This window comes from Mycothermus thermophilus (genome assembly GCF_041956435.1).
Source record: "Mycothermus thermophilus strain CBS 625.91 unplaced genomic scaffold VTJ04scaffold_7, whole genome shotgun sequence".
Taxonomy (NCBI): domain Eukaryota; kingdom Fungi; phylum Ascomycota; class Sordariomycetes; order Sordariales; family Chaetomiaceae; genus Mycothermus; species Mycothermus thermophilus.
This window is the reverse complement of record NW_027191433.1, coordinates 850,987-863,149: the sequence shown is the minus strand read 5'-3', so window position 1 is coordinate 863,149 and position 12,163 is coordinate 850,987. Positions and strand designations below refer to the sequence as shown.

General features: G+C 57.3%; 5 protein-coding genes across 5 annotated transcripts; 2 read left to right on the top strand and 3 right to left on the bottom strand.

Moving 5' to 3' along the window:
- Positions 1 to 607: 607 nt before the first annotated feature.
- VTJ04DRAFT_9853 (uncharacterized protein) lies at positions 608 to 3,302 on the top strand (the record flags this gene model as incomplete). The annotated part of the gene is made up of 2 exons (XM_069368445.1): positions 608 to 976; positions 1,038 to 3,302. 2 exons carry the CDS (start codon positions 608 to 610, stop codon positions 3,300 to 3,302), a joined length of 2,634 nt encoding a protein of 877 aa, XP_069214588.1.
- Positions 3,303 to 4,014: 712 nt separating this feature from the next.
- VTJ04DRAFT_9852 (uncharacterized protein) lies at positions 4,015 to 4,803 on the bottom strand (the record flags this gene model as incomplete). The annotated part of the gene is made up of 1 exon (XM_069368444.1): positions 4,015 to 4,803. One exon carries the CDS (start codon positions 4,801 to 4,803, stop codon positions 4,015 to 4,017), a length of 789 nt encoding a protein of 262 aa, XP_069214587.1.
- A 653-nt stretch (positions 4,804 to 5,456) lies between these two features.
- VTJ04DRAFT_9851 (uncharacterized protein) lies at positions 5,457 to 6,067 on the bottom strand (the record flags this gene model as incomplete). Its single annotated transcript, XM_069368443.1, has 2 exons — positions 5,457 to 5,841; positions 5,943 to 6,067. The coding sequence occupies 2 exons, from the start codon at positions 6,065 to 6,067 to the stop codon at positions 5,457 to 5,459; spliced, it is 510 nt and encodes a 169-aa protein (XP_069214586.1).
- Positions 6,068 to 6,423: 356 nt separating this feature from the next.
- Positions 6,424 to 7,405, bottom strand: VTJ04DRAFT_9850 (uncharacterized protein; the record flags this gene model as incomplete). Its single annotated transcript, XM_069368442.1, has 3 exons — positions 6,424 to 6,715; positions 6,908 to 7,078; positions 7,158 to 7,405. 3 exons carry the CDS (start codon positions 7,403 to 7,405, stop codon positions 6,424 to 6,426), a joined length of 711 nt encoding a protein of 236 aa, XP_069214585.1.
- A 925-nt stretch (positions 7,406 to 8,330) lies between these two features.
- On the top strand, positions 8,331 to 11,879 carry VTJ04DRAFT_9849 (uncharacterized protein; the record flags this gene model as incomplete). Its single annotated transcript, XM_069368440.1, has 1 exon — positions 8,331 to 11,879. One exon carries the CDS (start codon positions 8,331 to 8,333, stop codon positions 11,877 to 11,879), a length of 3,549 nt encoding a protein of 1,182 aa, XP_069214584.1.
- Between the last annotated feature and the right edge of the window lie 284 nt (positions 11,880 to 12,163).

Below are 12,163 nucleotides of genomic sequence, written 5' to 3'. Positions count from 1 at the left end.
ACACATATACAATCACTCTGGTTGTGAGGTTGGTAGGGTTGGGTAAGTTGAAGGGGGTACTACCTGTAAAAATAGGGTGCATGCCTGGTCATACCTTCAGGGACCTCTGTGATACCACATAGACAGAAATGCATGAAGGGACATGGTGAACTGAGCAGGAAATCAAATAATTTGGACGTCTATTAAAATTGCCGGGTCTTGGTGAAAATGTAGTAATTAGTATGTACATACATAAGGGGTTCTTGTCACTTATGGCCGACTTTGGTTGACGTGTGAGAGGATGGTGTGCCTCCAGCAACACACCGGTTTCCCAAAGCGGGGATCCATGACATGGCCTGGCCTTGTTTCCTCCAACAACATCCAAATCCAACCAAACCCCCCAAGAGCTCGATGCACCACTCTGGGCCTCAAATCCGAGACAAGCTGGAATATCGGATGGTTGAGACATGAAAACATAGATCATTTAGGCTCATCTATGTTTCAAAATCCAGAACACACCTCATCAACTGCCACCCTCAAACTCACCTCAACCAAACTCACGGTCATGGCATAAGCATATCATCACCAACCTCACCGCTCCAAGAAACAACCATAATAATAGCCCACCATGTCCAACCCATTATCCCACTCCCACCCCAGCAGCGGCATCATCCCCGCCCAGCTCGGCTTCCTCGCTATCTACAACCCCAGCCTGGGCACCACCGACGAGACCCTCGAGGACCAGATCGTCTACTACGCCTCGGCCGCCACCCTGTCCCAGCCCCGGCGCCGCCGCCACCATCACCAGCGAACTGGTACCAAGGATGTCGAAATATCCCAGGAGGAGCGGAATGAGCGCCTCCGCCAGATCGGCCTCGCCCAGGGCATGGTGGAGTTTGCAAAGACGTTTTCGGGAGGAAAGCCAGTGGACTCGGTTGACACGGAGAGGAGTCGGGTGGTGATTCATGAGTTGGAACCGGGGTGGTGGATTTTGGCTGTAAGTTCTTGTTTTCTCCTTTGATGAATGGATTGGATGAAATTTGCTGACAACCACAAAGTCCATCGATCTCACCCGCCTCCCTCTCCCACCATCCAAATCGGCCACCGGTTCAACTTCTCCTCCGGGGAAACTCTCGGGCACAACCCCTTCTACCCTGCCCCCTGAACCTATGTACGAGTACTCAACTCGCGACGTGAAACCCCCTCTGCTCTTACGCCAGGACCTGGTCCGCGCGCACGAGCTGTTCCTCTTGCATCACGCCCCTTCGCTGTCCGTCCTCTTTTCTTCCTCACAACAACAACAACAACAACTACTACTACTACTACCCTCGACATCAAGTCCATCCTCATCGCCATCACCATCATCATCATCCCCGTCGCCGAAAGAGCTTCTCGCCCGCTACTGGGACGCCTTCCTCTCCACCTGGCACGTCCTGCTCCACGGCAACCCGGCCTGCTCCGTGTTGGGAGGCATCAAGATCGCCGCGAGCGGGGAGCTGGGGATGGGGGTCGGCGAGGAGGAGCGCGGGAGCGGTGAGCGGGAGGTTTTGGAGGGGATGGTTTACAACGAGGAGAATGGGTTGGTGGATTTGGTGGTTGGTCGGTACGGTGCAGGAAGTGGGGATGCCGAAGAGGGGTGGATTGGATGCGGGAATGAGCCGGGCGCGGAGGACGGGGCGATATTTTTGGGGGTTGGGAGGTTGTCGAGGAGGGCTTTGAGGCAGGTGGTTTGGTGGATGGAGGAGGTGTATGCATGGGGAGAGGGGGCGTATGGGGTTGTGGATGTGGCGAGGAGGAGGGGGAGGAGGAAAAAGAGGGGGAAAAAGGAGGATGCGAAGGGGGCGGGTACGCCAGATGATCCGGGGGCGAGAGATGGAAAGAAGACGGACCATCGCCAGGGCCAGGGTGATGACCCGGCCGGAGCGGGGACAACAACAGAAGCGGACTCCTCCTCTTCAGCTGGTGGCATGGATAAAATGCTCAGTTACCTCACCCTCGGGTATGGCACGTACTGGTCGTTAAGTGGTTCTGGTTCCGCAGCGAGCTCGACCGCCGACGCTCCCAAGCCAACCGACACGCCATCCCAAGACCCTCCAGCCCCGAGACCATCAAGAGCCACCAACATCGGCCGCTTCCTCCTCCCCCTCGCCGACGACACTACCCCTCCTGATCCAACCTCACCAGACACCCCGTCCCAAACCACCCCTTCACCCAACAACCCTCACAGCTGGCAGACTGTCATCCTCGATTTCCTCCCAGCCAGTTCTTCTGACGTCACAACACCACAAAAAGCATCCCCAACCCCCCTCCACCCAGCCATCTACATCCACAACCCCTTCATCTACATCCTCCTCTTCCGCGCCGACAATCCCTCTTCCCCCCTCTCGGCGCGTTGGCCCGAACTTTCCAAAACCCTCCATATCCAACTCTCTACGCTGCGCAAACCCCTCCTCGCCTCCACCTCCTACCGGCCCGGGAAACCACCCAGCAGCAGCGGCGGCGGCGGCGGCGGCGGACAGAGTCAAACATCGTCGGATCGGGGAGGGGGAAGCGGAGCGGGAGGGGATATCTACGACCTCGTCTTTGACCACGCGACCCTGACGATTCATTCGACGATTCCGAACATTCCGGAACCGCCTTTCATAGCACCTGGCGGTGATGCTTCTGCTTCTGCTGGAGGAGGATCAGGAGCAGGAGGAGGAGGGGGAAAACAACAGCAGCAGCAACAAATATCACCGGCGCCCTGGACGCGAGCAGAAGCCCTCAGCACCCACGCGCAAATCCTCTCCACGCTCGCCGCCGCGCGCGCCGACCGGGCCGCCGCGGAAAGGACCTGCAAGACGAGTCGGGGGTGGTGGGTTGTTTGGAGCAGGGTTGGGGACGACCACGACGATGAGGACGACGACGATGCTATGACTACTGCCACTTCTGCTGGTGGTGGTGATGATACCACCACAGATCGAGCCGCCACTACGGCCGGAGACGACAGCTCCGTCGTCACTGGCGACGGCGATGGAGGTAGTTATTCCTACTCCCATTCCTACTCCGGCCCAACCGAAACGACATTGGACGGAAAGACGCCAGCAATATCTGAGAAGGATATCTTCCTGATTCGCCGGGCCAGTGATCAGGGCGGGGCAGGCGGTGGGGGCAGGGTGGTGAGCGCGTCATATCTCAGTCCCGGGGGCGGTGGTGGTGGAAGCGGCGGCAGCAGCGGCGGCGGCGGCGGCGGTGGGTGGGCGGATGGAGCGAGTCGGTTGGCGCAGGGAATTGGGGTTGATACGAGGAGGTATATCGAGGGGTTGTTGAGTTTGAATCGTTGATTACCACGTACCTAGCAGAGTACAATATACTGGGGTGTACGTGTAATGTATGGACATCAGGGAGAGAGAATAGTTAAGGGCGAGATGAGAAATCAAGTTGGATTGTTGAACATGTTGCCAGAGAGAGCTTCGGTGAGGACTTGATCATGGACGCCGTCACATCACCGCAAAACATAATACACTGTTCAGGCAACATCAGGTTGTACCAGGACGAGACGGGACAAATGTTTCAACGTCAATTTTGCTGTGCAAATGTGAACCGGGTTCTTCCCAAGAACCCCACGAATCGAACAAAAAAGGTATATACAAGAAGCCCAAAAGTCTATCCAACAATGGTGCCAGTCTATCAAACTGCCCTCCTCCCAGTGTGTGTCCCGTGCTGCCTCACCAATCCAAAAAGGGGTATGTGATGAAAGGGTATGTGTGTTTGCATGCTTTGCGCGGGCCACCGTATGTGCTGTGTCTTCTCCAAAAGGGGGTATAAGAAACCTTGCTGCCGTCCAACCCAATGTGCCGACGGGTATAGCGAATGAAACGAAGCGAAAACACAAAAAACTTGGGCATCAAGTCGTCATGCCGGGTCTTCTTCTCCAAGACCGGTCGGGCCATATATAGATGTGGATCCATTTCTCCAAATGCACTTGACCAAACCCCGTCCCTCCGAACCCTGGAATGCGGTATGCGTCCCCATTTACCCGCCCATGTTTCACGCTTAGTTGTTGAACCACCACTCCACGTGCCCGCGACCAACACCCAGGTCGTCGAAGAGCTCCAGGAAAAGCTTCTCGGACGCGTCAATGCTGCCGAAGCGGCAGCCAGGGCACTTGTCGCGGACGACAGCCGTGGTGGTCTTGCCGTTGGCGCGGATAGTGATGGACCTGCCGCAGTTGGGGTTACCGTTGGACTGCGAGCCCATCTGCTCCGCGGACATGGCGACGATGTTCTCCGTGTTGTCCTTGCCGCTGTCGTCGAAGCCGCAGGCACCAAGGCCCAGAGCGTAGTACGTCATGTCGCCCGAGAAAATTTCATCGCTGGAGCTACCGCCGCCGGAGTTGCCACCGCCAGGAGCGCTGGGAGTCTCAACCGGAGGCTGGACGGGCGGTTCAACACTGGTGGTCGTGGGCTGCGGCGGCGGCGGGGGAGGAGGGGGCGGCGGCGGCGCAGCTTCGGAAGTGGTGGTGCTTGTCGGAGCCGGCGACGGTTCTGGCGTCTCAATGAAGACGTGCGGCTGGGCCTCGGGAGCCGAAGAGGTCGCCGGAGTGGTCTCGGCAGCCTCGGCAGCCGATGAAGCCGATGTGCTCGGCGGGATCAGCTCCGTGGTGGTCTCATCCACGAGGGCGGTGACCGTTTCGGTGACAATCTCGGTAACCCATTCCGTGACAATGCCCCGCTTGTTGTGGCGATCAGCGAGTCTCTTGTGGAAATGATGATGGCCGTGGCCGTGAGGCTGCGCGGCAGCGAGAGAGGCCAGCAAGCTGGTGGCGAGAACAATCGGCTTCATGGTGATGACCAAACACGTCCCAGGACCAGTGGTTTACGAAAAAGGAGTGTCGCAGGCCGTTGGGAAATATGTTCGCGGTCGGGTTCTGAAGTTTATAATCGCGCCAGGCAGCAAAACGCAATGTCGAATCCGTTGACGAGGAGGGCAAAGGACCGAATCCCTCTGTCGCGCTTTGGGAAGGATTGATATGTCTCGTGCGTTGCTCAGTCAGGAGCGTAAAAAGGAAGGACGGCTCACTGAGCCAGCTGGAGAAAAGAATGAGTGTGGTCTGCGAGAAGCAAATGGGGAACCTGCATGGAAGAGAGCAAAAAGAACGCAGGCCGGACGAGAGAGAGGCCGGGGGTTTAAGACAGCCCAGGCCTTTGGAAGCCAAAGAAGCGAGAGTGGACTGGGGCAACCAGGGTGATGGGCTGAAGGCGTGGTGAGGCACAGCTGCCGGAACCGCGCCAGGCCGTCTCATTTCCTGGTTCTCTTAACGGCGGAGGAATTTGGGATACCACCACGCCCTTGGCCCATGTTAGAGAACCCCTCCCATCGCCCGTCGTGCTGAGGTTGGTTTCAGGGGTAATCGCCTAACACTCTTGGCAGAACCATCAGGTAGCCCACTCGAGTCCGTCGTTAGGGCCCCAGTGCGCTGGCCAAGATGTTTGTCATTAAAATTTGCCCTGTTCCTTGCAGGGAGCTGCAAGGCACATCGTCGGCATCCCTGTCAAGTCAGGAACAGGATCCAACCGCCGTCCAAAGCGGAAACCAGCCCGGCCAATGGGCGAGACAGCGAGACAACGGGCCGCGGGCCACGTTGCTCTGGCCCACTGGTCCAGGCTCACGAACCGCCCGTCCCACACCACCAAATTCGCTCGACCAACGTTCGAGATGCAGCAGTGCCGGATGGCGACGGGAATTGGAACAGGTGGCAGCGAGCTGCTGTGGAGAGCGGCATGCGTGATGCCCAATGACTCGGCGGGGAATGTCCGGCGGCGATCAAGACAAGTCGGCCCAGCAAGCTGTGCGTAAGCAGAAGCGGAAGTGAGAGAAAAGCTTTTCACTTCGCGTCATCCAGCCACTGCCGGCGCGGCACAGCGCAACGCGGGAATCCAGGCAGTTGGACAAGGGGGTTCATGCACTGCCCGCTCACATACCATGTCCCAGTTCCTCGCTCAGACGCGACAGAAGCCGTGCAATCTCCCAGGTCGCGGATCGTGTGCGTTGTGTCGCTGCTCTGGTTGTCATTACCCTCAACTGTCTCTAGAGAACTCGACTGCATTTTGTGGTTTTGTCAAGGACAGGTTCTCGCCCAGATACTGGCCATGAGCTATCATGGCATGGTAGCTAGACCCTATTACAACATACTGTATGTATGGACAGATGTTCTAGACAGCGGATCACACCTGAGTTCCACGCCAGGCAGGGTAGGGCTGATGCTTGCTTGGTGGAGTCCGGGTTGTTGTTTCGATCGGCGAAAGCCATGCGATGTTTCGTTTCAAAACCTGGTTGGAAGTGCCGACGATGGACAAAATGTATGTTGGCGGGGATAAAAACTTGCTTCATATGCCTCCTCCACACAATTCGGACCGAGTGGCAAATGCCGTGAGGAAACCAGACGGTTGAATTGAATTTTGTTTATGGCTTGTGGGTAAAAGTCAAGAGGAACAATCCGTCTCTGGTGAAGATGGGCCGGTCATCATCGTGAGCCTCGGCCACGGTAAAGGCCTTTTTCGCAGTCTTGAGAAACTGCATGTCAGCTCGTCGCCTCTTTTTGAAGCAAAAAAAGACGGTCGCAGTGGGAACGAGAGCCAGGAGGTCCTTTAGAGTCTGCATCAACAGCGGAAAGGCGGGCTCGAAGTAGACGCAATCAGCAGCGAGGATGACGTCGGGCTTGAAATCGAGAATTTCCTGGGAGAGCGGCTCGCCCCTGGGTTATACATTGTTGGTCAGACATCAGCCGACTCACAGCAGGGTCCAGCCGTCCGAATAAGAAGCTGTGAGAGGGCAACATGGCGATGAAGGCCGGGAAAATAGTGCACAATGGCGGACGAAGGGCTTGGAGTTTCGAGGTGGGGGAAACATGGAGACGGCCGCTGCGACGAGCCACGTCACAACTCACCAGTTGAGTACCCTCGCTCGCACACGGTCATCAAGTCCGTTCAATGAAATGTTGTGCTTCATGAGGGGTTCCATATCCACCATGTCGGTGATGTAGAGGGGGTTCTGGAGGTCGGGACAGCCCTTGGCGACAGTAAGACCAACGACCCCGCCGCCCGCACCGAGCTCGAGTCTGGCACCCCACATACATCTTGTCAGCCCCTCATCCACGCTGATTGTGCTTGAGTCCAAGAAGAGGTTGTGCCACTGACATCCTCGCGGTGCGCATCTTTTCTCTGTGATAGCGAAGCATGTGTTTGGCCAGCACCATGCCGGCAGGCCAGAGCTGTCCGCCACATCCGGACTTGAGATCCTCGTGGAGCTTGAGTGGCTCATCCAGCAGCCCCGAGAAGTCCACCTCGGTAGTTCCTGCGGCCTTGTACTCGGGAAGAGGAGCCAGGTCCTCGCCAAAAGCGAGTGGCGAGAATTCGGGCGACGATGATCCCTCTCTATCGCACATTTTGTTGTCCTCGGTATGTTGGGTGTTGGTGGTGAAATATCGAGTGTGTGCGAGGTGAAGAAGCGTTGAAGTGAGACATCCACGAGTGGATTTTTTTTTTGGTGTTTGGGGCGGCTTTTTTCGTTGGGCTGCGCAGTCCAGTTCCACCCACACCTCGGTCACACCTCCTCGCCGTCGCCGTCGCTCCATCGTGACTTCCACCCATCAAAACTCGCATCAGATAACATGAGACCAATGACGGGAAAGAGCGTCCTAAAACTGTTGATGAATGATGGGGGAAGGCGTCTGGTCCCTCAAAGTTTGCAGCCTCCAGTCCCGTTGCTGCCAGTTTCTTCTGGTCCAGTCGTACTCCATCCAGGACAACCTAACCTCATACCCGTAACGTACAATCTTCAATTTTTACCGTGAAGAAGCCCAGTTGATCGCGACTCTTCACGCGTTGCAAAGAATTCCACATTGCCCATCGTGTCCCAGGGAGATCTGTTCACAGCTATTCACCGTGAGACATGTCGCCCTCCCGGCTTCCCAACCTCTACGAGAACCACCTCCCGGCCCCTGACTGGAATGCTCGCCGTCACCCAGCCGACTGGGCTCCTCTGTTCATTCGCTTTGATTTGTGACGACACTGTTGACCGGGAATCTAGGGACTTGGGAAATGGCTGGTCATACTTCCTCAGGGCGCCGTAGCATGGACTGTGACAGTGAAGACAGCTATGCAAGGGCAAAGGGATATGTTCATGTCCTCCCGCCAGCCACCCGTTGACACCTTGATCATCTTCAATTGAAGAACTACATCTTCCGGTGTATCTGGCCTTGGTTCCCTTTCTGCCCCTTTGTCGTCTTGCTGCCTCTCCTCCTGTTCCGGCTCTCTCGCCAGTCGACAGTTCATGGAGAGATGCCCTGGAACACCTCAGCAGCCGTCATCATGAGATTCCAGGCTGCCATATGGGCTACAGCCCTGCTCCTCGCGGAACAATGCATAGCCAGTCCCGAGATATCGTTCCCCATCAACGCCCAGGTCCCTCCCGTCGCCCGCGTTGGCCAGCCTTTCTCCTTCATCCTCTCACCAAACACGTTCACCTCAGACTCCCCAATAACGTATTCCCTGGCCAAAGCCCCCAAATGGCTCTCTATCGACAGTCGTTCTAGGCGCTTGTTTGGTACTCCGGGATCCGGCGATGCCGGTCCGGGACGTGTGACAGGTGTGCCCCTAGAGCTCGTTGCCTCGGACGACTCCGGCTCAACAAGCATGTCAGCAACGCTGGTGGTTGCGCGAGGGCGGGGCCCCGAAGTTGAGATCCCCTTTGAGAAACAGCCTCCATCATTCGGCATCTTCTCCGGGCCGTCTTCCGTCCTGGCAGACCCAGACAAAGACTTCTCCTTCCGTTTTGACCCTGAGACCCTTTCCGCAGCCCAAGGTTCTTCGACTTATTACTATGCCACCATGGCCGACAACACGCCCCTCCCGGCCTGGATATTCTTCGACGCATCAAGCCTCTCCTTCAGTGGCCGTACCCCATCCATGGAGGCGCTTGTCCAACCACCTCAACGCTTCTCCTTCCAGCTCGTCGCGAGCGACGTGCCTGGTTTTGCTGGCGCCGTCCTGGAGTTCGACATTGTGGTAGGGAACCACAAGCTCACAGCCGACACGAGTACAATCGTCTTGAACGCCACACCCGGCGATCTGCTGTCGTATACAGGCTTGATCGATGGAGTCAGGGTGGACGGCAAGCCAGCCACTCCTGGGACCGTAACTATCGCCTCCGAACCGAAGATGCCTTCGTGGCTCTCTCTGGACAAACACACCTTGCACATAACGGGTGTCCCTCCAACGACGGCGACCTCGACAAGCTTTGTCATATCACTCCGCGACAAACAGGGCAACACGGTCAATCGAACAATCCGAATCCAGATGCCCGGTGGTAAAGGGGGCCTGTTTACATCCAGAACGCCCAATCTTGTCATTACGCCAGGCGAGGACTTCTCGTTCCAGTTGAAATCTTATCTTGCAAATCCCGACAACACTGATGTTTCCATTGAAGGACCTGCTTGGATAGAGTTCGACCCCCGCTCGTTGACGCTGTCGGGGACTGCTCCAGTGGATCTGAACGGGGCTGCCGTCGACGTCAAGATGATTGCGAGATCCAAAACCTCCAAGGAGAACGCCTCACTTTCTTTCCCCATCGCAGTCCGCGCAGCCCAGAGCCGTGGTGGAAATGAAGCACCAGGCAACATCTCGAACACTCAGGCGGATGGTTCGTTTCGCGACGACAAATCCGCGGAAGGTGACGGCAACAACAACCGTCGCTTCAACCCCGTCCTTCTCGCCGTGCTCCTGCCGCTATTCCTCCTTCTGGGATTGACCGTCTTCATACTGTTCTGGTGCTACCGTCGGCAGCAGAAACAGCAACAGAAGCGGTCCATCCGGACGCGTGACATCTCGGGCCCGATCCCGGGGAGTTTTGTGGCGTCAAGCCCCAGTCCCATCGGGGCTCTCAATACTCTTCCCGACTTCGCCAAACGCTTCGGCAAGAGCTTTTCTGCGGATGACGTCTTTGGGATCAAGAAGCCGCAGGTCGTCGAAACGGTCCGGAACGCATCCATCTCCCAGACCGACTTGGCCCAGCAGCAGCACCTCCGGCCAGGCAGTACGGGCCCAATCCCTCACATCGGAGGAGAGACCACCCCTCCCAAAGATCCCAAGACCACCTCCAAACCTAGCAGATCCCTCCCCTTTATTCCCTTACCGTCGCCCCCGCTGTTCTTCTCGCGCCAGAATACCCGCGCCCAGGTACCCGCCTCTCTGAGTTCCATCACGGAAACCAGTATTGGCGACTTCGTCGACACCACTGATCTCAACCCCGAAGAGCTGGGCAAGCGCTCATTCCGGGACCGGTTGGAACTGAACGTTCCTACCCTCCGATCGCCGGCGGGGGGTTGCGCTACGCACCCTGTTCAGCCATCGCCCGTGTCTCCCGGTGATGGGTCACGACCTGGGTCAGCAAGGACGGTACCGGCTTATGTGGAATCAAGCTTGGCATATCCCCCTTCTCCAGGGAAGAGGGCGTGGGGTTGGCTAAGAGGGGTGAAGGGAAGGGGGTTTGGAGGAAGACCGAAGTTGGTGATGGGGGTGAAAAGGATGAGTGAGCGGACGAGCATGGGGATGGCGGAGAGTATCAAATCGCCAGTTGTTCCGGCATCGGCGGCGGGAACGCCGAGGGTTGGCGCGGATGATGGGAAATTTGCGGGATCGGGAACTGTTTCGCTTCCGCAGTCGAAGGAGCTGATCGCAGCGTGCGATACCGCGCCGTCTACAACCAATCGTCCAGAAACCGGAGTCGGCACGATTGGTGTTGGCGGTGGAGGACAGAATCAGACACCGGCGGCCACTGGGCCAGGAAACGGTTCACCAACAGATTCAACAGTCACGCAAGCCACTGCAACAGTGCGGACACCGGCGGCGGCAGCAGCAACATCAACCACCACGGAGAACCCAGCCCCAGTAGGTGCTACGGCCACTACCACAACACCAACAATCTCCCAGTCCCAAGAGCAACCACAACAACAACACCTTCCAACATCTCCTGTCTCCCTCCCTCCCCTCCCATTCCCTATCCACCTCGAACCTACCATGTCAGATCTTAATCCCACCCTTCCACGCGACGATTCCCTCGACCTCTACGACGAAATCATCCCCAAGCAGAACCCATTTCGGCGATCTCCGACCTGGTCCACAGTCCCAACCAACGCCGACGACAACAGCAACTGGGTGGACGAGACCGTCTCGAGCCTGAGCGCGTCCGCGTCTTTGCCGTACCTCGGACTCAACAATACCCTCCACCAACAGCACCAGAAGCAACAACACCAACAGCAGAGGAGTCAGGGACAGCAACCGAACTGGACAGTTTTGCAAGAATCGAGCCCGGTAGCCAGAGCCAGCAGCGTTCTCAGACGGGGAGAAAGAGGAGGAGGCGGGTGGGTGGCGAGCAGTTCGCTTGGGATGCTGCCTTGGGAGGAAGAGGGCATTGGGGATCTGGATGATAATGGCTACGACGACGACGACGACGACGACGACGACCAACTGGGAGGGGAGAGCGTTGTTCTCCCGTCCTCGCCGGCCGTGCAGTTACCCCTGATTCGCCGCGGACCGACTCTTCCGTCACGACCCCCGGCAATACCGCCGACGTTACCAACGCTTGCAGCAGCGGCGGCGGTCCAACCGGACAGAGGTAGAGATGAGGATACACGTTCGATGATATGGCCCAGCTCACCACCGCCTGTGCCGGCTGGGTTGGGTGCGTTACCGAGGAATGGGACTGCTGGGACGACCATGTCAATGGTGATGGGGATGGGGAATGGGACGGCCGGGAGGGTTGTCGGAGGAGCGGAAAGGTCGGGGCTGGGGCAGAAGAGCAGGTCGATGGGGATACAGTCGGTGAAGTCGGAGGGGAGTAGTTATGCTGTGTTTATATGAGGGAGAGGTAATGGGTAGTCCCAGAGGTAATTGGAGGCATAAGAGTATGTTAATTGGTAATCTAACTAATGAAACTCGAGTAGTCTAGGCTTCATTGTCTTGGTTCTTGAGTCCTGTGAGATAGATGAGGTCCAGCGTCCAGCCTTGTGTGCTGACCTACCTTTGCTGGGGTAGGTAGTAGCAGCACGTGTTGTTGGTCCTGTGTAACTGTCTCCGATTCCACCCGGAGGAGCTTATGTCATCATGCCATGCAGCCACCTCACCCCGCATCCGGAAGCAAGTCT